The sequence below is a fragment of the Aptenodytes patagonicus genome, chromosome 3 (genome assembly GCF_965638725.1).
Source record: "Aptenodytes patagonicus chromosome 3, bAptPat1.pri.cur, whole genome shotgun sequence".
NCBI classification, from domain to species: Eukaryota; Metazoa; Chordata; class Aves; order Sphenisciformes; family Spheniscidae; genus Aptenodytes; species Aptenodytes patagonicus.
In genome coordinates this window covers 52,769,620-52,795,695 of record NC_134951.1, presented here as the reverse complement: position 1 = coordinate 52,795,695, position 26,076 = coordinate 52,769,620, and the positions used below count along the sequence as shown (strand labels likewise).

General features: G+C 39.3%; 1 protein-coding gene across 4 annotated transcripts in view; it reads left to right on the top strand.

Annotated features, from left to right (window-relative positions):
• Positions 1–26,076, top strand: part of PDSS2 (decaprenyl diphosphate synthase subunit 2) — a 133,468-nt gene that overhangs the window by 95,605 nt on the left and 11,787 nt on the right. For 3 of the 4 annotated variants that reach the window (XM_076333344.1, XM_076333345.1, XM_076333343.1), the window contains 4 exons: positions 210–284; positions 8,949–9,122; positions 10,577–10,708; positions 16,125–16,160. In XM_076333344.1, the coding sequence (XP_076189459.1) occupies positions 210–284; positions 8,949–9,122; positions 10,577–10,708; positions 16,125–16,160 (417 nt within the window). The remainder of the gene's footprint in view (positions 1–209; positions 285–8,948; positions 9,123–10,576; positions 10,709–16,124; positions 16,161–26,076) is intronic. The other variant, XM_076333346.1, reaches the window with a different exon arrangement.

Here is a 26,076-nt window from a genome sequence, read left to right as displayed (position 1 = left end):
GACAGAAGAGTCACTGTAGTAGGGGTTTTAGCAGAGAGACAGGATCATGCTTGTGCAGAATATATCCCAGTAAATCCTGCAGTCTTTCACAACTAGCTTTCTGCAAGGAAAGTTATGACTGTTTATCTCTCTGGAAATCTGGCAGTAGCTTTGTTAGTAAATTTGGTGACAATTAAAGATGTAAGGCTTTTTCTCCTTTTCTTTTACAGGTTGTGGAACTCATTTCAAGTGCTATTGGTGACTTAGTTCAAGGTATATATTATGAAAACTCAAAATCATGCGAGGTAAGAATTTCAGTAGTTTTACGTACCCAAGAAGTTTGGTGATATTAACGTGTGACTACAGTAAATATGATGACTTTCTCATCTGTTTAAAAGGAGGAGGGAGAGGGAGGAAGAGAACTAGCTGCAGTCCTAGTGAGTTTCAGCAGTAACACCGTTATGATACCTGTGAACTCTGATGGCAGTTTCTAGAAATGCTCAAAGAGGGACTATTTTATTTCTGTGAGTGCTTAGTAAAATAATATCATGTGTCATTACCAGGAGCTCTAGATGTGTCTTACTATGGGCTTTCCAAACACTTCCAGAGGTTTCTAGTCAAGGTTCTGTTAGAGGCATTTATTACAATGTTGTCAACGTCAATACTTTCATGTTAAATCTCTCGTTTCCAAACCCAAAGATGTTTACAGAATGCTTCATCCCAAACTTATATCGGGTCCTTTCTTCTTCTGAGTGTTCACCTTTTAATGGTATAAACATGAGTGTTGTCCTGAAGCGGTAGGAGTGTAGCACTATACTCTTCTCCAGCAAAAGTCACCGTGCACGCATTGCAGGAGTCAGCATGGGCAAAGACAGCAGCTGCCAGCGTTTCTCACCAAATAATCTTGTATTTCTTCAAGGACAATTATGGGTGTACTGTGTTATTGTGTGAGAAGAACTGTAATGAAAATGGGTCAAATTAGATCTAGGTATTTTTGTCTTTATTACAATATTTAAGGAAACTTGTAGAGACACTTCTTGAAATAGGCTTGCTTTGGCAGGATGTTGGTGCAAAAAAAAGAGTTCTTTCATCTGCTATGACTGTATCTTAACACATGCAAAAAATTGATAATTTAAAGTTGCCATGACCTCTGCAGGTTTTAAGATAGCAAGTTTTCACTGTATGGGAATGAAACGCAGTATGTATATGTGAATATCTATCTTGAAATCCACTGAGGTAGATAGATTTACTTATAGTGATGTTGTTTCACATGCCTTGTTTGCCTCAGAGACCTGAGTCTTAATGTTCAGTAGGTGAAATGGCTTGAAGATTGCAGAAATGTATGAATTCATTTATATTTGTTGTGTATTTAGATTGCAGCTCTGGTTTACTACTGCCATGTTGTAGTATGTAGCAAAATTAATACCTTAGTGGAAGCCCTGATTGCATGGGTTACCGCTACAGTAGATAACTGCACTGATGGCTCTGCACCAGCCAAACTGCAGTGGGCAAGCGGAGAGTGCCGTCAGCTAGCAGCGGCTGGGCCCTGGAGGGTGCTGCTGCACCCAGCGACTCTGCTGGTCAGTATCTGCCTCTCCTGCTCTGCAGCAGCAGCAAAGACGTTACTAAAACTAACCTCGCTTAAGCTTATCCTTCTCATTTTGACTGAAACCAGTTAGGTAGGAAGCGATCACGCTGATGAGCTGAGCTCTTCCCTCAGAGGAAGCGAGAGCCTGCCGCTAGCAGGAAAGCGGTAATGGCACACTCGGGAGACGCCTGGGGCCGCGGGCTCACCAGGCGGCATGGCTGTGCGCAGAGGACAACAGGCACAGAGCGTCCTCTGGCACCTCTCAGGAGGGGATGGACCATGGGTGGAAGCGTGGCAGCAATGCGGTGTTGGGAACTTGGTGGTCCTTCTGCACCTGCTGTGTTTAACCCGTGGGTAAACAGACTTAGGCCTTTAGGGTTGCTCCCAAGTACTGTACTCAGGGTTATATGTTAAAATAGATGACATCTTTGAGGTTTTTGCAAAGAATGTTTAAAATTTTAGTTTACGTATTCAAGCAGGTTTCTAAATACAAGTAGATCCCAGATATACCATATTTTAAAAAGCAACTACTCTTTTGTGTGTAGAAGTAAAGCACTACAAGTTCATCTCAGCAATGAAACTGCGTTTTATTTTAACCATGGCCCCTGTATAAATGAGAAATGTTGTGGACTCTTTTGGGTTCCTGCCACTGCAGAAGGTCTTAATCTTCTTTTTCTTAGTCTATCTTTTTCTGTTTATTTTCTGTTGCATTACTGAAGCACTCCACATGTGTAGATTGCAAGGGAAGTGTGAGATAAACTAAGCACAGCTGCCTGATGTTTACCCTGCCCTGGCCCAATTACAAATAGCAAAGGCTTATTTTGTTTCAGTGACTTTTTTCTGTCTAAGGAGAGTTGAAAGTACAGTATACCCTTCCTAAGGGGAACCCAGTTAACTCAAAACACAATTAGTATGGTGGCATAATAGATACTGAAATTTATATGACAGTGTCTGAAGTTTAGTCTTTATAATGGGTAGTGCATGGCTTCTGATGAGACCTAGAACAACTGTGGGTTCTACTTTAATTTTTCTTTTTTATCTTGTCCTCTGAGAAATTTGGTTCCACGTCGTGTGTGAGACATATCCCTGCTACTTCCTCGCACTATTCTGCTGAGGCAGTGTCCCATTCGTGTCCTGAACATCTCTTTAACAAAGATTGGCAAATGGACTGGGTCAGTTGTTGGTCTGTCTTATCTGTATCCTTTGTGCATCTTCCCTCCATCCCTAATTGCAATTTGACTGAAACAAAAATGTGAACTACATTTCCTAGGGGTAAGACAAATGCTTTAATCTACTCCACAAATAAATCTCAAATGTCAAACTTTATTTCTCTTAAAGAGTAGGGCATAGGGATGTTAGTAATGACATTTTCATTGCTGGAAATGTCTTAAATTTGGAAAAGCAGAAGGATATCTTCTCACCTTTTCTTTTTTTTTCCTTTTTGAGGCATGAAAACTGTACTTCACATGTTAAATGTCTTTAATGCAGTTGTTATAAAGCTCCTTAGTACCATAAAATAGACTAATTTAGCACCAAGTTGTTTTGAGCTTTGCTAGATGTCTACCTAGATGGTAGACAAAAATACAAAAATAACTGCAAAATTAACCTTTCTCCTCTGAGAACCTAAGTTCATATTTACCCAAAACAAAAAGTTTCCGTTTGCTTCGTTTGGATGACCCAGTAGGAAAATTGAAAGAATCATTTGACCTAACAAGACTGACCTTATTTACTCCTGAAGACATATAATGGATATAATTATTTGACAGCTCTCATTACCACTTCTTTGCTCTGTAAAACCACATGCCATCCTACAGCCATCACATTTTAGTACATTCTGTTTGGTCATTCTTCATCTTGTCTGCATAGTGAGTCATTAGATCTGTGTGAAACAGGGAAAATAAAGATAATATTTAACTTCTCATCTTTATTTGAAGTGACAATCCAAACTACAAAGTGTAGGCTTCGGTTGCAAAGACAGCCTGAAGGTTAGGGCTGCCACTCATGTTCAAAGTACCAAATAGCTGCTGTGGTTTAAGACATTGCATTAGCAATATTAAGCTAATATTTTGGACTGTAAGCTGGAGCAGAAAGGGGTGATGTGATAAACCTTTGCAGCTTTGTGTGCTAAATCCCCTTTCAGCCCAAAATTCTGTGAGTGAAGGACATTCTTCCCAGTTCCGGACTGTCTTTCCTAAATCTGGGTCTAATTTGGGAGTAAAAATTTGTGCCTTAGTGAGTGCAAAGATGAAAGTTGTCTAATCTGGCCTTTAGTCATGATCGTGGTAACTATTTTTAACAGAAAAAACATTGCACTGAGTCTCTGTTTCCTACTTTTAGGAGACTGAAGCCTTCTAAAATGTTTGCTAACTCACAGAATACTGTTGCACTTTTAGAAACCTTCTGTCTTAATATCCCAGATCATTTAACAAATATTAATGAAGAATGCTTTAACATCCCTGTCAGTTCACTGAACAGGGACAAGAGATACAGGGAAGCTCAAGGTCAAACAGCAGAATCAAGAGCAGGACCTGAGTGTGTTGGCTCTTGTGCTTTACCTGCCAGATCATTCTTGCAGTCTTAAATGGGAAACTGCTTTGTTGGGTTCCCCCCCCCCCCCCCCACCTCCAGAATATCTAGCTGATGCTAAATGTGCATTACCAAAACTCATTTTTAGTGCCAGAATGGGCTGTTATGTAAGACAAGACCATTTCCAACATATTCCATTGATGGCTGGAAGAGCTGTTAGGTATTTTTGAAATTTTTTGATGCAATTATGTGAAAACTGTACATAACTAATATGTAAAACAAATTTAAAAAAGAAATACATTAGTGGCAAGTACTCACTGTACCAAATAGTGAATTAACAGGTCTTTGTTTTAGACCAATGTAGGGTTTTTTTAATGAAAATAAGTTTATTTTCCGGCAAAGCACAGACTGCATGCAGTGAGTTGTACCAATTCTTCTTTGATGTTTGGTCACCAGTCCTGCTTTGAGGAATAATGTTTTGGGATACTGCATGTGTCCATCAACTGGACTGCTGTGAGTCTCTGTTAAAAGTAAAGGATTTGCTCATAAATTTTACCATAGGAGGTAAATCAAATGTATTTTGAGTCATGTAAACCACCTTTTAGCAGGGCAGCAGTCAGAGTCAGAGCTTTCACTTTTTTTTTTTAAACAAATGTTTCTGTTGCAAGACAAAAGGGAAGGATAAAATATGGAATTTGAGTAACGAGCAGCTGTGAAAAGAATGGGTAAATGTGTCAGAGGGGAAAAAAATAAAGCATAGCTAGAAAGAAGGCCAATGCTATTTGTTTACTGCTTTTGTTCTTTTAAATACTAAGCTTTTCCAGAGATTTAAAAGTAACAGATGTGGAGAGATGTTTAAATTTATTATAAGTTTTCAAACTTTTTTTTTAAATCGTGTGTTGCTTTTTTTACAGTGTCACGATAAAAGTATTAGGTAGTCAGTGGCATGCTTTATTGACCCATTTGCAGACACCCTTGTTCCTCCAAAAGCAGTGAAGATGTGTGTTAATAGACCAATAAAACATGCCCTGTCATGTTCAGCAAGCAGGAATACATCTGTTGAAAGCTTATGTGAACCATGTGCAAGATGTTTTGCAGGGTCTTGCTACTGGTAGAGAGATTCATAGTTGCACATGATTTTATTTATGTAAAATAGAAGTTCCTGAACTACCTAATTTAAAACTTTAAAATGCTATTTAAAAATATTTCTTTGTGTTTCTGTGGATTATTTGCCCATTGAGAACTGAACTAAAGCTTGATACAAGTGGTTCAGACATTTCAATTATTTTGTGCAACAGCAGATGGCTAAGAAAGAGCTTGCCATGGTATGGAAATAAAATAAAGGCTCCCTTACAAACCATAGCTGAAGTTTTACATTGAAAAGTCTCTGACTTCTCCTTCCTCCTTTTGCAAGTGGTTTTGTGCACTTTGAAGACAGAGTTTTCATTCATATTTTCCTTCATATGTTTTCAGCTGAACTGCATATAAGCGTCGTCTTTGGTGTGACAAATCAAACTGAGTTATTGTCAGTGCCACTTTTGTACTGGGGATCCTTGTTACCATCACTAAGAGCTGCCCTTCCTGATGGTTATGATTGCATATTTTGCCCTGCAATTTCATTTTCTAAAGTTTTTTGTTTCCTGTTGCCTGAGATGATTGTTTCAAACCCAATTTAAATTATGGAAGTCGCTTAACAAAAAAATCTCAACTAGCCAATTTCTTTCTAATAAAATAGTACTTGACCTTGTCATTAGTAAAATGGGAGCACCCTCAGCTGTTCCTAATTTCCCAGAGGAAATGATGATCAGCAGAGCTGGATTCGGGTATTTACCCTGTACTCCCATGCCAACATTATCCAAACTGTGTCTGGAGTTGGCTGCTTTCTTCCAGGGATGGTGAGGGGTTCAGCTCTCTTCATCCAGCTTCTGCTATCCAGACAGCATCAGGGTTGGTTGTGAGCTGGACCCATTTTTTGGTGACAGAACTTGTGAATGAGGTCACTCGTAGGCATTAGTTAATCAAATGTCCGAGCACTGTCAACTAAAGCTAGAATTAATTTGAGTTTAAGAAGGCTTTTATGTGAAAGGCTGCTAGGAGTCTTCTGGGTCAGCTAATGTCCACTTTTATATTTATCCTTTGAAATACCCACTGCTAACAAAACAAAACAAAGCTTACAAAAAAGTGAAAATTTCTCTAAAAATAATAAATGCTGTCATGATGTCAGATTTCACAGACTTTGCAATCTAGAACTAGTTTCATTTTTCCCTTGATGTTTTAAAATAGTGTTTAGATCTTGTCATACGTACCCTTGTTGTAAGAATGCAGCGTGGTTGGTGGGCAGTTCATATATAACATGAAAGTTAAGCTTGGGAAAAAATGGCATTTGGATTGTTGGAAAACTTTGCTGAAGAAAGGTTGTGTCTGCCTCCGGTTTCTTAAGCAGCAGAAGCTTTAGGGGTATGAGGTCATAAGACGTTCTGTGATTAAAATCAGCTATATTTTGGCTTGCAAGCTCATATGCTGAAGCACATCCATATGGGCATAATGCCTTTTTACAACTGGCTTCTTTCTGTAACCCAGAGATTCACAATACCTATGTTTTTAAGATTTCAATACCGTATCTTCAAATATGTCTCAAATTTTCATCTTTTTTTTTTTTTTTAAGTTAGATGTCCATTTTAGATGCTTGAAGCTCCTACACGATGTTCATGTAGTGGACAGTAACTTGTTGTGCCATTATTTTCAATGCTGTGATGAAATTCAAACTTGTTTAAGAATAATATATTTTTGTAACAAGTTATAGAATTAATTTCCTTGTATACGTCAAGTTGCAATGGCTGTTTAAGCTTCTTCAGTTCCTGCAGTTGATATTTGATAACATCCACGTTTCTGTTACTGCTCAAAGCCTGCAGCAAGCGAACGTTTTCAACTTACGGGTCTTCTGAAAGATTTTTAACTTCATAAATTGTTTCAGGATACCTTTCTAGAATATTTTTGTCTTGGTTGGATTTAAAACAAATAATTATAAAAATCACTGCCAATTTTCAATATCATCCAGCAAATTTTAGTAAATACTTTTTTTTCGCTGAGCAGATTGGTTGTTAAGGAAAAGATTGTGTTGCGTCTTCCAAGAGCTCCTGATTTTAAATTTAAAATAAATTGATCTATATCTGAGTGGAAAAAAAAAGACTTGATATATAGGAAACTACTTGAATTAAATGCTCATTTTGACATTTTGCCAGTCATGGGAATTTGCACATGCTCTGGGCTGAGTTAAGATTTTAAAACAAAAATACTACAGTAAAATGAAACACGAGGAAAGTTTAGGCTTGACTTTGTAAGTTATCATATGCATAATAGCAAACATGTGGTTTCTCTGTTCTTCACTTGCCTTGTATAAGTTAATAGTATGTCTGAAAGCAAAGGCATTTTGATACAGCTCTGGGTTACTTGGCATTGCAGAATTCTCCTACTTTTTCCATTAGTCTCAAATTATCCTCTCCCTTGTAACGCAGCACTTCTGGGTGATATCCATAAGGGAGGAAAATTAGAGCTGAACGGATGGATTCTATTTCGTTTGTTACCGATTTCATGACAGATAATACCTTGCTAGAAAACTATAGGGTCACACAGAATTACTTCTTGCTCGTTTCTAAGTAATTTAATTGACGTCACTTTGAGGGAAAAGGCTTGTTATGTAAGAGGGTTTTTATATTACTCTTTTAAAGAATACCTTTTGGCTTAGTGTATGCTACACATTTGGCTGAACTGAGAAATTACAAACTTTTTAACATTTATATGCTTGAAATTTTTTCTGTAGTTTCTCATTACTGATTTTAGTTTTTTCTAAGCAAAACAACTGTGGTCTTTTCTGGTTTTGGTTTTTTCCCTCTTTAGAGGGTACCTAAAAGTGTGACAGTGACGTGTATGTGAGAAAGATTACAAGTCATGTCAAACTTTGAAGATCCATTAGTAAAATAGTGGCATATTAACATTTTGTGAGCCAAAGGAGCTGCAGTTGAATTTGGGTTTGGGGGGAAAGGATTGGATTTGTGTTAATTAAAACAGTTTGTGGAAAGTAATCCAAATTAATATTTTGGATACAAAGGATTTTGAGAAGCGTTGAGCATCTCTGACCTTACAGTCAAGGTGATAAAGTTCACTAGAGGCATCACTGAGATCTCTATCAGTCCCCTGGGAAAGTTAATACCTGACATTTCTAAATCACAGCTTTATTTATTTATTTTTTAATACTTTCAGCCATTCCTTGTCCTTAATATGAGAGTAGAAGAGGTACAAGTCCTCCGTCACAGCCATTCATTTTTCCAATGCAGTTCTATAAGGATTTTTAATACCTTTTGTAATCATTTTTTTCTTGACTACAAAGGAGAAATTGTAGCGACTTCTCAAGTTTGTTTGGGATTGTTGGTTCTTGGTAACTAGCAAGGGACTGAAGTGCAGATGTACTCTGGGGTTGTTTTTGGGTTTTTTGCCTTTTTTCTTTTTTTTTCTCCCCAGTCCCTCATAAGGAATGTAGTCCGCTGTTAATGTTCAGTGTAATGATACAGTCATTAAGAAAAGGATCTGTGTTGAATCTGTTGACAGCTCCATGCATTTTACATTGTTCTTTTTGAGCAGAAAATGAAAATGTTGTTTGTTGAAGCTGCCAGTATATTTATTCTGATACTTTTCTCTACTCATCCCCAAAAGAATGCCCTTCTTTATTTGGCACCGTGGCACCCAGAGTTTTTTTACTCACCGCATGTTACATTATCCTGTGCCACTCCATTAACTTCTGCGAGCTGACACAGCTGCAGTTTTGGTGTTTTCATGTTAGCCTTTGTTTCATTTTCAGGAGAACTGTCTTACAGATGATATCGGCATATCTACGTGGAAGGAGCAGGTTTTCCTGTCACATAGTGCCTTGCTGGCAAAGAGTTGCCAGGCTGCAATGGAGCTAGCAAAGCACAGTGCTGAGATTCAGGACATGGCATTTCAGTATGGAAAGCACATGTCTATGAGTCATAAGGTATGCCTTTTCCTTTCGTTCTGGGATCTTAAAAACAGAGAGATTTGTAAGATATGTTGCTTTTGAGCTCTGTCGTATACTGCCACTATGTTGTAGACTTTTGCCAGCAGGTCAGTGGTGTTGAGAGATTTGGCTGCTGCCTCGTGTGAAGATGTTTGCAGAAACTACTGGTATGAACAGTGCTTATGAACAGGCAAAATCACAATTCTGGCAGTGTAGCTTATTTCATTCAAGGCTCTGTTAATGTCCCTCTAGCGCATCTTTCTGTAGCAGCTTAAAACTTTACCTTCTCTGCTCCTACGTTCTTCTTGAAGCCACTGTCCTAGTAGCAGGAGTTGCAGGAGGAAGTATGCATTGGGTCTCAGCTGCCACCATGCAGAGGTTTGTACCAAGAGGCTCAACTGCCTGCAGCAGCACATGAGGCTGAGGCACAAGCTGCGGTGGCTGAAGGACCTGCATATGTTCCCTTCTGAATAATCTGCTGTGGAGGTGTAACTTCCAGAGGGGGATAAGGAGGGAGGTCACCAGATACGGACAGGAGCAGCCTAAACCTCTGCAGCAGTAGGATTTCCCAGAGAAGACCTCTGACCTCCATTAGAAGTCTTTCAGTCCACAGCTAGAGTTAGTTTAAAGGAAAACACCCACAGTGTGGAACTCGGGTCCTTGGCACTCTTGTTTTGCCCTAAAGATCTGCTCCTACTGTATTGCACTACTTGCATGTATAGATGTAGCTTGAGACAGGCAGACAGACTCCCGTCTGCTTCAGCTGAGTTGGTTTAGACAGTTTCTAGTTCCTCCAGAAGAAGGAAGTGGTTTTATAAAGCACAGCTTTACTGCTGTAGAAGTGCCGCTATATGCTATTACTAGGTACAACTCTACCAGTAAATTGCTTCTAGTACAGACTATAGCCTTAATATTTTGTGTATGCTTTAATATTAATACATTCACCATTGACATATAGTTGTATATACAGGATTGTATAATTTTCATAGAAAGCTCCTAGCTATGTAACGTTTCCTTTGTCAGAAGGAGGGTCATATTGCATCAGCTTCCTCGGGTACTGAAAAGTAGAATGTATTACCCTTCACAGACGAAAAAATGATATTCTTCCCACCAAAGACTGGATCATTCTTTCCTTTATATTTTTTCTGCTTCCTGCCACTCAAAAATTGCCTACCTGGCTGTGTCCCATCACTTGCCCAGCTCTGCAAGCTGTCCTTCACCCATTTCTTTGCAGACTCTCTACATGCTTCTCTTTACAACTTTCTGCCGCTGCAATTCTTCCCCCTCTTCCTCTCCTTCCCCCAAACTTGAAAAAGTGCAACCAAAGTACAAGTGTCAAAGCAGAAAGTGGCGAGTAGGTGTAGGATCAGTATATGGACCTTGATTTGGTGAGTGGGTGGATATATATAGACTGTTCCTGGGAATTGAAGAAAGATGTTCTTCTCTTTCAGCTACATTCAGACCTTCAGCCATTTGTTAAAGAAAGTTCTAGTGACACCATGGTCTTCAGTTTGAATTCTGCTCCTGCAGTCCTGCATCAGGAATTCCTTGGAAGGGAGGCATGGATTAAACAGATCAGAGAGGTAAATTAAAGCATTGTTTAGAATTTCCTAGTTTTGCCATTTGTATCTCTCTTCCTATCTATACTTTCAATCTGCAAATAAACTTAGAAACTAACAACAGACAAGATGATACAGAGGTTACCTCTGCTCTCCATACTTAATACCTCTCTCTTCCATGCTTTCAAGAGGGGGAAATCTAGGGACCTGACAGTCGAGCTCTGTCAGACCTCTGTGAGTCAGTGTAACAAGCGGATTCACTTGCGTGGAACATATGTCTGTTCCTCTGCACTACTTGTGCAGTCCCACGTCTTAGCTTAAAGCTACTTCAACTGGCACCTTAAAGCAGAGAACTTTGCGTTACAGTGGTTGAAAGGTAGGCACACATTTCCTTCTGCCAACTTGGCTCTGGGAGCGGTAATTTTGGATGGGGGGTAAAAGATCTGGGGAACTTGGCTTCCTGACCACTACAAAATATTTGTGAGGTCTAGCTGGTTGATGTCCTTATTCTCAGTTCTCTTAATTCAGCTGTCTTTTCCTCTAACCCTTAGATGAAGAAGGCGGTAAGAATAAGGTAGCTGTGTGGTGTAGATCTGTTGTACGTACCGTGTAGCATAGCAGGGTTCAGGTCCGTGAATAGCTTCCTGGGTGTTGTTGAAACACAAATAGGTAACTGTACAAGACAGCAGGGAGAGAAAGGGAGGTAAACACCAAAAATGGCCAAAATTAAGCATTCTGTTGAGTTCCTACATCAGTCGGACATGTTTTGCCTGTCTAAACAGCTGTGATGAGTACCGTTTGGAAATTCCTGCAGTTGTTATACAGATTTTTTGGTAGAAAGGCTACTGCCTTCAATAAGAAGCTAGCTCTGTGCAAGCATATTAATTCAAGATGTGCTTGCCGATGGCTCCTTTCCTTGCTGGTTTGAAAGCAGGAGACTCAGGCAGAAGGTGTGGAGTCTGAGCCTCTGCCTAGTTCTGCGTTCATGACAGCCAGGTTGCAGCCTGCCTTCACATACCTCAAGCAACAGGCATAGTCTCTTCAGCAGTGAAATTTTAGCAAGTATAAGCAGCATCTACAAGCTTACAGTGGTATGGAGTTGGAGGATCTTAAAGTGAAGCAAACCTTTCGTCATTTTGAAATTAGGAGCTGGTAGTTTATAATGTGTGACGAGGAATTTTGGAATTCTACAATCTCAACACAAGGCTCATATGCGAGTTGAATGTAGATGGATTTGGATGATTACAGTTGGAGAATAATGGTATTACCACAGCACAGTTTATAAAAGCTTTGAAAGAATTTCCCATCTGCAGAATCTAGAGGAGGTTGCGGGACTCCAAAAGTGCCCGTCTGTCTGCTTACTAATTCTCATACTGAAAATGAGCATTATAGAAACAAAGCGCTTCTCTCTGAAGGGAGGGGATGGAAAAAAAAGGTGACATGCACTATGCAAAAGTATGTACTAACTACTACTTTAGCTAAATACAAAGTGGAACACCTCGTCCAGGAGCCTTTCGTGGCTTGTGTTGATTTAGAAAGGAAAATTACCTTTCATTTAACTACAAGCTCTTTGAGATATCATCCATAGTGACATTCACTATGTGACATTCAAGATAGGCCAAGCCAGAGACTTTCTCATGCTGGCAGTACTAGTAAGAATATGCTCATAAGCCACCCTCTTGTGCAATGTCATTTGTATGGTATAAACAGGCAAAGCATGCACAGTGCACTCAGTCCCTCTCAGGTGGTAGAATTTTTCGTAGTAGCTGACTAGGCATATGGAAATCACATTACGGACCTGTAATTACTGCTAAATAATCTGGCTTTCTCTTTTGATTGTTTGCCCATATAATCATTCATACGATGGATTGTAGGCAGCACCTCCCCTTGGCAGCTTCCTCCTCCTACAGGAAGGTCTTGGAGTTCAAGAAAGTGGAGGTAGAGAGCCCCATTGCACCTAGTAGTGGTATACTGCTCAGAAAGCATGTGACTGGGACTCAGTGCCTGTCATGCATATCTTAGATGAAGGCAGTCTTCAGAGAGGTCATGAAGGGTGCCTGAACTGCTGTGGAATGCCCAGAACTTGTGTGAGTGTTTCACCACAGTTCTCTTGTCAGAGGTCCGGATACAGTCGCTGTTCCCCAGGTAGCCTTTGAACGAAGGCAGCCATAGGCACGTTTCTGCTGCTGAGCTGAAGACGTTTTAAAAGCCCCCTTGTCTCTTCATTTGAAAGGAGCAAAAATACATCAGATATCCAGGTGTGGAAGGTTGCATCAACACTGAGTATTTGTGTTTTGAGCAGATTAGATGCTGATTTGGATGAAATGTAGAGACTGCCTTAAAAGGGACTTGGGATGTGTATAGGGAGAAGCCTTGTCACAGGAGGAAAAAAATGTGTAGGTATGTGTACATGCATGTGTGTATACATGGAGATATATATACATGAGTGAATGATCATCCATAAAGACCTGAGTCTCTTCTGTTCTCACTGGCCTCACCACCAAAACCCTCCACCTTTGTGCATTTAAAACTGAAATGCCCAATGAACTGTGTGGTCAGGTGTCTATTTTAAAAGGCATATGGGTTGGAGTAGAGTCCTGAAATGCTTTAAAAAAAAAAAAACAAAACCACCCAACCCTAAATGGTTCCTAGGAAACACTGTGGTAGACAGACAAAGAGGTGCTTGAATGCTCTTCTTCAGAGAAAGTGTTGAAATAGTTGCTGAATGCAGTCCCACTGAGCTTTTGGAAAGCCCTGTGTTCTTAAAATTTAGCAGATAATGCAGGATTATAGGACGGAGGATGTCCTAGACGTCAAAAGACAGAAGAGTCGGTCACTTTTAGCCACTTACAGATACCTCTCGCTAGACAAGAGCAAAAATTCTCTGGGTTAAACAGGCATCCAACATCTAAGCAGTGAGGTACAAAAGATCAAAGTTTGAGTGAAGAAATTAAGCAGAATCCCTCAAGAACAGGTCTAGAATCCATCTTAGCTCATAGTATTTGTAATTTAAAAAAGGAATCGGTCAGAAACTAGAACCATCTCATCTAGGCCAAGGTAATCCGTGTGCCTTTCACCATATCTTTCTGAGACTTCTCAGAAGAAGCAGGGCTGGAAGAAAAGCATTTACCAAATGCTTTATCAGGCATTTCTCAAGTACAGGTTTTAGGAACACATGTAAGAGGGACCATCTCATCTGAGAAAGAAAAGTCAATCTTGGAGAACATCCTACTCCAAAAGCATTGTCTTAAACCATCTGCTTGTGGTCTGCTTATCTGATGCATTTTGAGTCATTTCACGGGGGATTCAGGGATCCTTCTTCCTGGCAAGGTGAGTTGATTTCACACCATCTCATTTATTAATGAAGAATGTCATGGTATTATTGTCCCTCACTACTGCCACATGGTGATCTTTGGTGTTCAGGAGGAAGGCTGAGCTGAGCTGGCCGTTCATGTCTCTAACATGCTGGTAAGCAGATGCTTTTCTTTGAGGGCCCAGAGCCCCGACATTCAGAGGCTGAGCTCCCCAGCCAAGCAGTGAGACCTAGAAAGTTATCCAAGTCTGACAATAGTGCATACCTTTTGCAAATCAGGCTTAATACCTTTGAGGAAGCTAAACCAGATGCAGAAGTCTGATGTAAAAGGAAGAAAAAATCTGTGCGTCTGAAATCAGGATCAGTAAAAGTCAAAAGAGCCCAACTACTGTGAGGATAAAAAGAAAGAAAAAAAGCAAAGGTGCAGTTGTAGTAAGGAAGGCTTAGGAAACAAATTAGATAAGGTTGCTGCTTGGAGAAGCACAACTGCCGTTGACTTGAATGCTAGAGAGGAACGGAGCATGGGAAAATATTCTTGCTGTTTGTAATGTGTATTAGACGCAGGAGGAGGCATGCTGAGCCCACCTCTTCTGGTATTGCTAAGACTAAAAAGCATCTTCCTCAAACGTGTTGGCAAATTCTCCACTACAGTGTGAATCTGCATATAGGCAATCATTTGTTAAAGAACATATTTCTGGTGTGTTCTGATACACAATATAACTACTAGATATATTTTGAAGAAGCCGTAAGATCCAACCGGTATGAATAAAAGTTGGCAAATGAGAGAGATGGGAATACACAAATAAGGAAGCAGTTATTGGCAGTGGTTTTGCTACTCCCAAATGCTATCAGGCTGTTTTCTTAATATGCATTCCGGAAAAGCTGATTCTTAAGAAGCTTAAAGAGAGTAGTAAAGAGGTTTTGTGGATCAGTCCCCTTTCTCCTTCAGTGAAATCAGTTTTGTTATCTACTGTTTTCCTTCCTGTTCTGCTTGCTTAGTCTCTCGTCGGTTCTTTTCTCTATTTTGTTTTTCCTCCCTTACAAAAATTAATTTATTTTCCAAATCTGTGCCATCTCTGCAACATCTCTTCAAAGCTGTGCTTGCCACATAGTGTTCCTCTTCAGTGCAGGCCTCAGCTCTTCTCCTTATGCCAGTTGACCTTCTCCTCTTGGCTGCTCTCTGAAGTCCCCACTGAGGACACGGAGAGGTAGTGGTCCTAATCTACATCTTTTCAGGAGACACGTTCCAGAAGAACGAGGTTTGTGGTCATCCCTTGTGGAGGCTAGAGGGAAAGAAACAGGTGATTTTTTTCTCAATATGCCTGAAAAAAGAAGAGCTGGAGTTGGATGAGGTGATAATGATACAGCTGGATCTGACCTAAGGGAAGGGCTTGAGGTTGGTTAAGCAGGAATGCTCTGGGTCTGGCAGAGCACTGCCACTGGGTGAGAAAGACATAGACATCTTCTCTTCTACATCGTCCTGTGACAAAATTGAGGAATTTGGACTACGTACTTTTCTGCGTCTGGGCAAGAAGGAATTTAAAAATTATTCATACTTCTTTCTGAATGCGTTAGGAATTATAGGTTGTATGTATCTGCTGCTTAAGTAAAGGGTGATGCTGATACTCAAATGCAATTCTAAACCAAAAGCACCTCTAACCTAGGTCTAATAGTGCTGACATGGTCCTGACATCCCCTTTTGAGAGCTCTAGACTATTACCTGTGTGCAAATCACTACAGATCTACGGAGGGTTCTCTTTTAAGAAAATAAATCCTGTTTTTGCTGATATGAAGTATAGTTTATTTCAGAATCTCATGGGAGAGATTAATTAATGCAAACAGCAAGATTTCTTAAGACCAAAACATTTTGGATTCAACAAATGTTTAACTACAAGTCATAATAAAAACCCTAAAAATTACATTGAGTATCTGCAGCTCTCATCTGAAACAGAACCATGTTGTATAAGCTGGTAACACATTTGGTTGTATTTTAGGTTTTTCCATATCAGATTCCTAAAGAAAGTCGGTTATGTTTAAAGTAGTAGCTCTTTTAATTGCATTCTTTATTCTTGCAACTCTAGTTTGTAGTATGTAATGTCTTATATAAAATCTCTCTTTCTCTTTAAGGCACAAGGAAAAGGAAATATAATGGACTACAAGAAGGTTGGTAAATTACATTTAAATCTCATTATTTTTAATGTTTTTTGTAATATTTTCAAGGGTATTCTTGACAGTTGAGAGAAACTTCCTTATTAAAGTCAGGTTATAATTTGTGCGTGTGTATATGGAGGAAGAGAGAATGGCTTGTGCAATTTCTTGGTTTTAAAAAGCCAGTAATAGTCATCTGTACTGTAAGTGTCAAATGTAGCTATTTAATAATCATTTTTTGCCTTTATTTATCCCATTTACTTCCCCAAACTTGGTTTTGAAACCAGGCTTCTGATGGCTTTTGCTGTCGTCTTTTTCTGCAGTCATTTGCAGGTTAGCTCCCATCAGTGGTCTCTATATGTTGATAGAGTATGCTGTTACTTTTTTTTTTAATCTCACCTTAATGCCATGCCATCTATTAAAAAATACACATACACATGTTTTATAATAATTTGTGTTTCTTCCAGTCCCCATTACAACTTTTAGCTAAGTCACTACTGTATTTGCTACTGGGACTGCTCTACAGTAAAGGCAGACCTGAACTAGCTAGCTTATCTATGGAAAGTAGCTGGGACACCATAAAGCTCTTAGGGAGCTGCAGGAGATGGCTGAGAAGGTTCCCCTGGTTAAATACTGGAGCACAGCGTGCTTGTGGTGGAGACAGAAGGTGATGTTGTGTCCCCAGCTCGCTTACTGAGCACGAGCCTGATTTGTTCTGAGTCTTAAGTAGATCATGAGGGTCCAGTTAGTTATCTCCAGCATCAATGGGAAATAATATATAAATTACTGAGCCACACGCATGATTGAGAATTGCTTCTTGAACTGGGGCCTGAAGAGTGTTACAGCTATGACTGCTGCTAGTATGGAAGGCTAACACACACGTACAGGTCAGACTTTTATTATAATTATTCTGTACTAAAAAAATTTGTAATCTGGATTATTAAAAAAACTCTCTGTCCGTCTTTCCTCTTAGAACATAAAAAGGATCTCAGCCTTAGCTTGCTATTTGAAATCATTGTACTTTTAGGTTTTTTCTACGATAGAAAAAAACCTGATACAACTATGGCTTTCTAAGTCACCGATGAGAGCACTAAGTTTCTTCTTCTTCAAATATATTTGAGTATGTGAGACGCTTCTGTGAATGTTTAAGCTAGGCTACTTGCTTTTGTAAGTCCAGAATGGGTTTTCTCCTTTTAATTGTTACAATTGTGATCCACCCAATGTCATTTCCATAGTTTAAAAAAAAAAGGGGGGGGGGGGGGGAGAGAAAAGCATCTAAAATTGCTTTACTGAATTAAATATTTGTCAGTGTATTCTGTATTTTGACTGAAATTATTTCATATTTTGGATCCTTCCCATGAAATTTAAAAACTTACAGTGTGCTTAGGCAACTTGGACACTTGAATAAAAGGAAAGGAAGGGGGAAAAGCTCTTCAAGTTTTGTATTTTGAGCAATTGACTTAAGCAGAAAGCATGTGATTTTACTAGCTCCGGGTAATCACCTCTTACACAAGCACAGATATTATGAGTTTAGTAATGATAGTGAAAAATTTACCATGGTTTTTGTGAGCTCAAACAACAATCAACTTCGGTTTTTGTAGAAGTCAGTTTCAAAACTATGATGTCACGTCCCTCTCTTCTATGTTTCTTCATTTAAAATGAGAGTGGTCATTAGTTACAGCCATGCTAAATGAACCCAGTAACCTGTAGCTCACCCCAGCGTAGTAGCTTGGCCAGTACATGCACACAGCCAATTAGAAGGCGTGTTGTGCAGTACAAATTAGTATTTCTTTTTTGCCCTTTGCTGTGTTGTCTTTATCTCTACATCACTAGAGTCAGTGATTTGCACATTGCTCAGTCTTTTATTCTCAGCAGAAAGGTCCCCTCTCATCTTTATTCAGTGGCTAGAATTACTTTAACGTTCCTAATAAAATCTGGGGGCTTGTTTCTCATTGAGTCTCCAAAATATCTCCTCTTTAATTTTGTAAAAGCGAAGGTCACCAAAACTAGCTGTAGAACTTCTGAAAATTTGTATTATTTTTGTTCTCTTAATTTTTATTATGAACTTCAGTGTGCCACTTAGTTGAGATAAAAATGTTGTTCCTTTAGTTGAATTCATAAATATATGTATACAAAAATTGTTAGCTGTTTAGCCTGCTTAAGAATATTTTACCTTGCTCGCTGTGGCTTTAAATTAAAACAGTGAGTGAAGGTAAATTTGAGAAACTGAGATCCACCCATTTAACATGCCTCCTTAAAAGGCAAAGGTCTTATTTTATTTCAATTTTGAGACTGCTCAAGAATTTTGAATTGTTCTTTCGATGCATGTTATTTTAAAATGGTATCCCTGACAAAAAAATATCTAGATGGTACTAGTAAATTTAGTGAGGGCTCTGACATAAATATAGAAGTGAAATACTTTCTATTAATTTAATTAGGTCTGAGATTGTCATGTCAATAAGGTCACTATGTTCTGCAAAATTTCTTAATATTTTTTTTCTCCCAGCTTTTCTCAATCTTTTTATCAGAAGGACTTGAATATTACAAAAGGCTTATTTTAAGGTCTGTGTTTCTGAATATATTTTTTTCACATTAGTATCTGAATGTTTCACTCTTTTTTTCCTACACCATCACACTGCATCCAGACAAATTATTGATCCATCATTGTGGTGTTTGAAAGTCTCTTCCAGAGATGAAGAAAGTAGTTTCAGCTCTGTTTTAGTGGTGTTTCTCAGATAGCAAAAGAGAAAGTACCAATATATGGCAGGGACAAAATTCATGTATGTCATTGAAAGAGACAGCAACTTTCCTGTCACCCTCGTTTGTATGTGGGATTTTGGCAAAAATCTCAGACTTTTTAAAATCAAAAAGCTTTTATCCTTTTTACATCTACTTTGCATGCAAGATAAGCTGTGTGATTCTGAAACAACAAATTGAGATTCTCAATTTAATTGTTACTATTATAATATTGATTAAAAACTCTCCGCTGAAGTCAAGGCCTTAATGGTGCTTGGCATTATACAAACTTGTTAAATGAATGTAACAAAGGCACAACTAGTAGCAGAAATGAGTAAGCTAGGAATAATCATTGTTTTCTGGCCAAGTCTCTAGAAAAATTATAAGGCTAAATAAAGACATAAATCCTGTATTTTGCAGCCAATGAGTATGCTACTGCAAGGATTTGTTGTTTTTCTAAATGCGATATTCAGAAAAGATAAATTAAGTCAAGTGAAAGAGGGCGTAGCAACACTTTATTTTTTTTTACCGTAGCCCTGTCCATTTGCTCTGCTGTCTGTTATAGAGGCCTTTCATCCAAACTGGCATGGGAAATACGGTACATCAGCGTAGCGTGCTGTGACATACTTTGTTGGTTTGTATATGAAACACTGCGTGTGACGTTAACACAGGGAGCAGATTTTGTACAGTACTGGAACTAGCATGAGTCAAGAAGTGGTAGATCCAGCCATTCATACACTGCATGGCACTCACGTCTCCGCTTCCTATATGGTGGGAAAGAGAAGAAAAATGGGAAAGGTCACATTTGGAAACAAGGAGGTTTCTCAGTGGTAGCCTACTGTCATGCAACTAATAAATAACGATAACACAGTGCCATCCAGTTGCGTTAGCGAGAGTCGCGTGGCTCCCCTTCCCCAGCTCACCGTTGACTACCAGGGTTAGCGCATTCGTTCTGCTGCAGTGCAGAGCAGTTTTCCAGTCCCATGGTGTAAATGACAGTGGTCCCACGGTTCTGTTTGTTTAAATGCCAGAGACTCATCATGAGATGTGTCATGGGACTATAGGCCACAGACTATTCACTCTCTTGCTCCTGAAATGCAGCAAAGAGTTAAAAACAGAGGATTGTTGTTTGTAGATGCTTATGACCCGTGGCGACTTTCCATGAAAGTTTGTCTTGTTTGTTTTGGAGCAGCCACTGCCATTAGTTCCTTTTGTTACGTATATTAAAAAACCAGAGTAGTCAGTGATTTAATGAATATAGGGTTTTTTAGATATGTTAGTAATAGTACAAAAGCAGCCGGAACCATTCAGAAGAAGCGATTTTCTCCTTTATTGGAATTAACTACATCTGAATTATCAAGATGTGCATCCAGTACCAAAAACCAGTTGCATCTTCATTTTTAATCAGTGGGTGTTTTCCATGGCTGCTTTGGGGTGGGAATCCAGCACAACTTGTGTTTCATTAAAGCAAACAGCTATCACATCTTTTAACATAAATATCAAGTTAATTGCTTGCGTATCCTAAGATGACAATTAACAATCACTATTTGCATTAATGTGATGTAAGAAAGTCATGCTTTTTGGTAAAAAGGCATCACTTAACTACCATTGTTTAGATTTAAAAGCTAGTGGGCCTTGTTAAGTTCATTGTGAAAGACACGGAAAGTCGTAAGGAGGAGGAGTTGGTGTCTCTTCTAAAATATTCAAGGGTCTGTACAATCAATCAGTGTCTCAGGATGACTTGTAATTTTTTGGCAAAGTGTACTACAAGAACTATGTAACAGCTGGAGTAGCAGCGTTCCCTGTAAGCAGGCCATCTTTCCTCTGCTGCTGGAGGTGACTATCTCCACATTTGGTCTCTTCCTAGAGAGGGTGGTTTTGAGTTTTAAGTAAAAAGAGAAGTTTTCTGTTTGTTAGATGAGTAGTCCTACTAATGGAAGTTTCGACAGGGTGTTTATGCCTTTTAAAGATGCATTTCTTTACCTTTTATATAGAAAAAGTTTCTAAGAACATATTGGATAAATACATTTACTGCTCCAATTTCAAGTGGCGTATCATTCTACATATATAGTCAACAGAGATTTTTAAAAAATAAATGTATCTTATGATGTTATGAAGTGATGCATTTATATGATCGTCCAGCCCATTTTGAGAAGAAAGAGCATAACCCTTTGTCCAGCCACAAAAACTGTAAGAGTGGATGCTGAGACATTCCAAGGTACTTAAAAAGCAAAGGAAAAATTTGACGAAGTTGATCTACTAGCTGTAAAACGTGTCGGTGCCTTTTCAAGGTAACATTTCAGCAGTCTAAAACATCGGTGCTTATTGAGCATGGTGTTACCACAAAAGAGAAACAAATTTAGAAAAGCTAGTGCGGAACGCTGCAAACACTTAGAGCATTATTCAGTCACTCAGCCACAGATCAATTTAAATTTTGTGTTTTGGGGTTTCTTTTTGTTTCAGTGAGTACTGTGCATTTCAGAATTGTAGAATGTTTTAGCTCACTTCAAGATCAGAGAGAATGCATGCTGTTTGAAGATTTCAGTATATAAGAAATTTAGCGGTTTAGGATTATTCTTCTAAAACAACAAAAAAAATTCTGAAGTTACTTGGTGATATCTTATCACTTAAATAATTAATCCTAAGTTTGACCATTGGGGGGAAAAAAAAAAAAAATTAAGAATTTCAGTGTTCTCGTTCTCCCTTTGCACATGAAGTCTAGTACAGCCAAAATATTCACCACATATTCAGGGAGTCTTCCCCCCCTCAACTTTGTTGCTCCCTACAGGTAGAGCTGTCTGAAAGGAATCTTCTTTCCTTTGGCTATGAAACAAGGCAGAAATATCTCAGCAGAGAAGATTTGAAGTTAATTGTCTTTGTACTTGAACACCTGCTTAGTTTTTTGTCTCCTTTAATTCTTCCGTCTCCAAAATCCAGCAGTCCCTCGCTTGCCTCTTTGATCTCTCGCTGCCCTCAGACAAGCCATTCTGTCCAACAGCAATCCAGAACAGTTGGTCTGCAAGGCAAATACTTAAATGCTGTGGTATGGATGAAAAATTTTCTCTTTGCCTTTTTAAAACAAAGAGACTGGGAAAAATAGTTTTTTGAACTCTACTTTATTCACAGGATCATACAACAATTTAAGTTGGAACGGACCTCTGGGGCATGTCTGGTCCAACCTCTGCTCGAAGCAGAGCCAGTATGGGTTTGCTCAGTTGAGTTTTTAGTATCTGCAAGGACAGAGATTTCACAGCCGACCTGAGCAACCTGTTCCAGTGCTTGAGCAACCTATTCCAGTGCTTGAGCTCCCTCCTACTGGAAAAGAATTTCCTTGGGTCTAATCAGCATTTCCCATGCTGCAACCTGTGCCCGTTGCCTCTCATCCCTTCCATGTACACCTCTGAGAAGAGTCCAGTTCTGAATCCTCTGCACTTGCCCATGAGGTAGTTGGGACAGCAATAACAGCCTTCTCTTCTTAAGGCTGAACTAGGCAATTCCCAGCATTTCCTTGTAGACCGTGTGCTGCTCCAGCCCCATATCATCTGGGTAGCCTCCCACTGCACTTGCTGCAGTATGGCAATGTCTTTCACTTAGTGGGAAGCCCAAAATTGGGCACAGCACTCTAGGCATGGTCCCACAAGCCCCAAACAGGGGGCAGCAATTGCTTGCTGAATACACTTGTTAACACAGCCCAAGAAGTCATTGATGATCTTTGCTGCAAGGACACACTGCTTCAAGAAAAAAATATGCATGTAGATAACTAGCTATGAAGGAAAAAGAGTATAGTTGAAACATCAGAAAAACAGAACGTGGACCTCTTGGCCTGTTGGTCATTGATTTGAATCTAGTTGAATGTTGTCAAATCTGGTTAGAGACAACTTCTGTTGGATGACCACTTAGTACCATATGTGAAACTAGCAGTTGGTTTTGAGATTCACCATCACCATTTCATTACTCTTTGTATATTTGTAACAAATCAGTAGAACCTAAAAGCTGCGTAGACCCTATCAAGGTTGTTAATCCAAATGTAGAATATCCGTAATGAATGTGCCTAAATACTTAATAAAAAAGCCCCAAACATTAATGCTATAAAGTAGGATCAGGAATGCAAATTCATTACAATTCTATATAGGGTATGACCTAGACAACACAGGTTTTCTTTTTATTATTCACTTATGCTCTACTGCATAAGTAGAGGAAATAATTTCTTAGTTTTAATGTCTTACTAGCTCATAAGCAGAGAGATGGGACACACAAGCATACTCTTTTGGTTTTATGGTGGACTTAGAAGGGTAAGTCAGTGAGTGAACAGAGCAGTAAAGTTCTCATCCGTAAGCATCCTTCTGTTCCCACATGTAGGGCCAGAACCACGAATGGACTATAGATGGTTACATGGCCATTGCTCCAAAGCTACCTCTATTTTGTCCAGTAGCTTTTAATATGAGAGATGGAAGCAGTCCTGAGACCAAGGTCTTGAACTCAGATCCCCCTTTTCATAGAAAGTGGCTGCTGTTCTGGGTTTTGGTTCTGTCCTTGGCCCAGGAAACCTCAGAGGCTTGAGTGGAAAATGCCCCAACTCCAACTATTTGGTGCTTGTGGTTGCCTCCTGAAGGATAGGAAATGGAAGCTTGAAACCAAGGTGCTGATATAAAACTCTCCTTTCCAGTGGGCAATCTCTTTTCCAAGGGGCAATCTTCAAGGAACAATCAATGGCTTGTTACCATTTATTTGCAGGATATGCCCAGAGCATGTGGGTGCAGAGGGAGATAGTGGAAAGCAGCCTTAAAGTTGGAAGGGCTCAGAAAGCATCCCTTTCTCCTCCTCTTGGTTTGCTGGTATAAGATGGCAGAAGAGAAGGAAATGACGAGAAGGGAAGGAGGAAGCTGGAGAAATAGAGCCCAGTCTGTCACTCAGCAGTTTGTCCTCCTGTGTGTATTCAGAGCATTCAGAGTGAGAAACCCTCAGCACTTCCCTCCTTTCCATATCTATTTTCTTTCGCTCTTTCTGTGACTCTTGATCAGAGCCATCCTTCCTTCCAGCCAAAGACTAGGGAATGAGAAGAAACAAAAATAAATTCATTGCAGGTCAAGTGGATGAGGCTGGGCTTAGCGCAGGTAGAGCAGGCTGAATGGAGCAAGACTCTTATGTGCTCTGTTCTCAGTGCTCAGCCAGGCATCTTTTTTCCCAGACTGTGAAGATAATGATGTTGATGTTGCTTTTTCTTGGATTCATAGAACAACCTTCAGACATAAAACTTTGGGGTTCTGAGCTTCATGTGTACCAGGCAAAACCGTCAAGCTTGGTCAATATCTGAATATATTGAGGAAAACAGAAGGTGCTGAAGGAAGACAGTGCTGGTATGTTGGGGGGGGGCATCACTTCTCATCTGAGTCTTAACTTGGCTGTGCTATTGCAAGACTATTCTTTAAGCTGAATTTAAATAACCAAAACCCAGTCAGTGATTTTTTTCAGGTTCTTGGCACCTTTAGAATGAAGTAGGGCTTCAGTGCCAATGGTCTGGTCAAAAGCTTAAAAGTTAAAATGCAGTATTCCAGCGCATCTAGCAGTTCAACTGGAGAAAAGTGTCAAAGCAATCTGTATTTTGACTTGTATTCGGTTTTAATTATTGTATGCCACCCTGAAGAAGGTTGTGTTTTAATGATGGATGAAATTGTTCCTACAAGTGGAAATATGTTTGATGCACAAAATGATGCCACATAAGTACAGACTAAAAGAGCAGATTCCTTTATTTAGAAGAAATTAATGAGGGAGCTTAATTAAAGTTTATAAAGTAACAAATAAAAGCAGTTCATTTTGCTTTTCTGTTTATTTGCCTCAAAAATTAGCTGCTCCTATCCAAATGAAATTAAAAAATAATACATCTAAACTGGATACATTGATTTTTTTTCTATGTACTTAGTTTGTGAAGTGCATTACATAAAGTCATTGAAGCTCAAAAATTTAGAGTGTGAAAGTGTAACTGTAATACAACTAACAGTACAGCTAAAGTCTTAAATTAGGGCTTTTTTTGCATACAACAGGGCTACTGAAGCCTGGTTTCCTATGGAGTTATGTCCTCTATTTCTTTAATAACTGTCCCGCTACAAGAAGCCCAATTTGTACTCTTTTTTTTTCTCCTTTTTTGTTGGTTGGTTGTTTTCTTTTCCTTTTACAACCCCAGCTGAGATAGAGGTAGCATGCAGTCTGGTTAATCCAGACTGGTTTGCCTCAATGTGTGCTTATTTGAGTTAACCAGCTGATTCTGCAAATGGAATATAAAACAGGTAAGTTTTTAAGGGCTATAAATTGTTCATTACGTAGGATGATCTCTAACTGAAAAGCTGAGGAAGGAGCTTGCCATATGAGCAGGTATTTTTCATTTTGAGGTTCCTTGAACTTTGCTGGAAGCATTCAATAGCAGATTAGACTGATTTTTGTATAGTGATTCCTCTGCGTGTAGTTTGACACGAGCTTTGCAATTGTTTCGGCTTCAAAGCACTACGTGTGTCTAAGGGCTTACACAAGACAAGCGCGTAAGTGGATTGTGTCCTTGCGTTAGAATTCTCCCCCTTTCCAGATTTTGGTGTTACGAGTAAATCATAGTACATATATGCAATCATATATGCTTAAGCTAAGCTCCTCTGATCTTTGACCAGTTTGAAGACTTTTTAGGAGCTATTTTCCTTCCTGTTTACATCTCAATATATACTTACATGAGTACTAGAGGTATGCTAAACCTTTTTAATGAGCTTTAGCAAATCAGCAGAGTTTGCTTCAAGATGTTGGAGTTCTACCGTCTCACAAAGTTGTGCCTCAAGGAAGGGGGAAGAAACACCTTTTCATGCTGCTGGCGTACCTCATCTCACCTATCCCCACCTTTGCTGTAGAGCTGTGCTTATATGGGTGATTCCCATTCGTTAGAAGACGTGTTGAATTAGCTATGCAATGGATTTGTGCCTCAGGGCAAGTTCCTTTCCAGCGCACAGTGCAGGAAGATTCCAACTGAAGTGGAGAATGAAATTTTTATGAACTGGGACTTGAACGCTCAAGTGCTGTAATATGCTTTCAGCCGATTTCATCTTTAAATACAGATAATGAATTCACTTTAGTTTGTATTCAGATAAGAAATGTCATTCATTCTGTATGAATGCAAGTATCTACATAAAATGGGTGACTCTTACAATTTGGTCGTAGC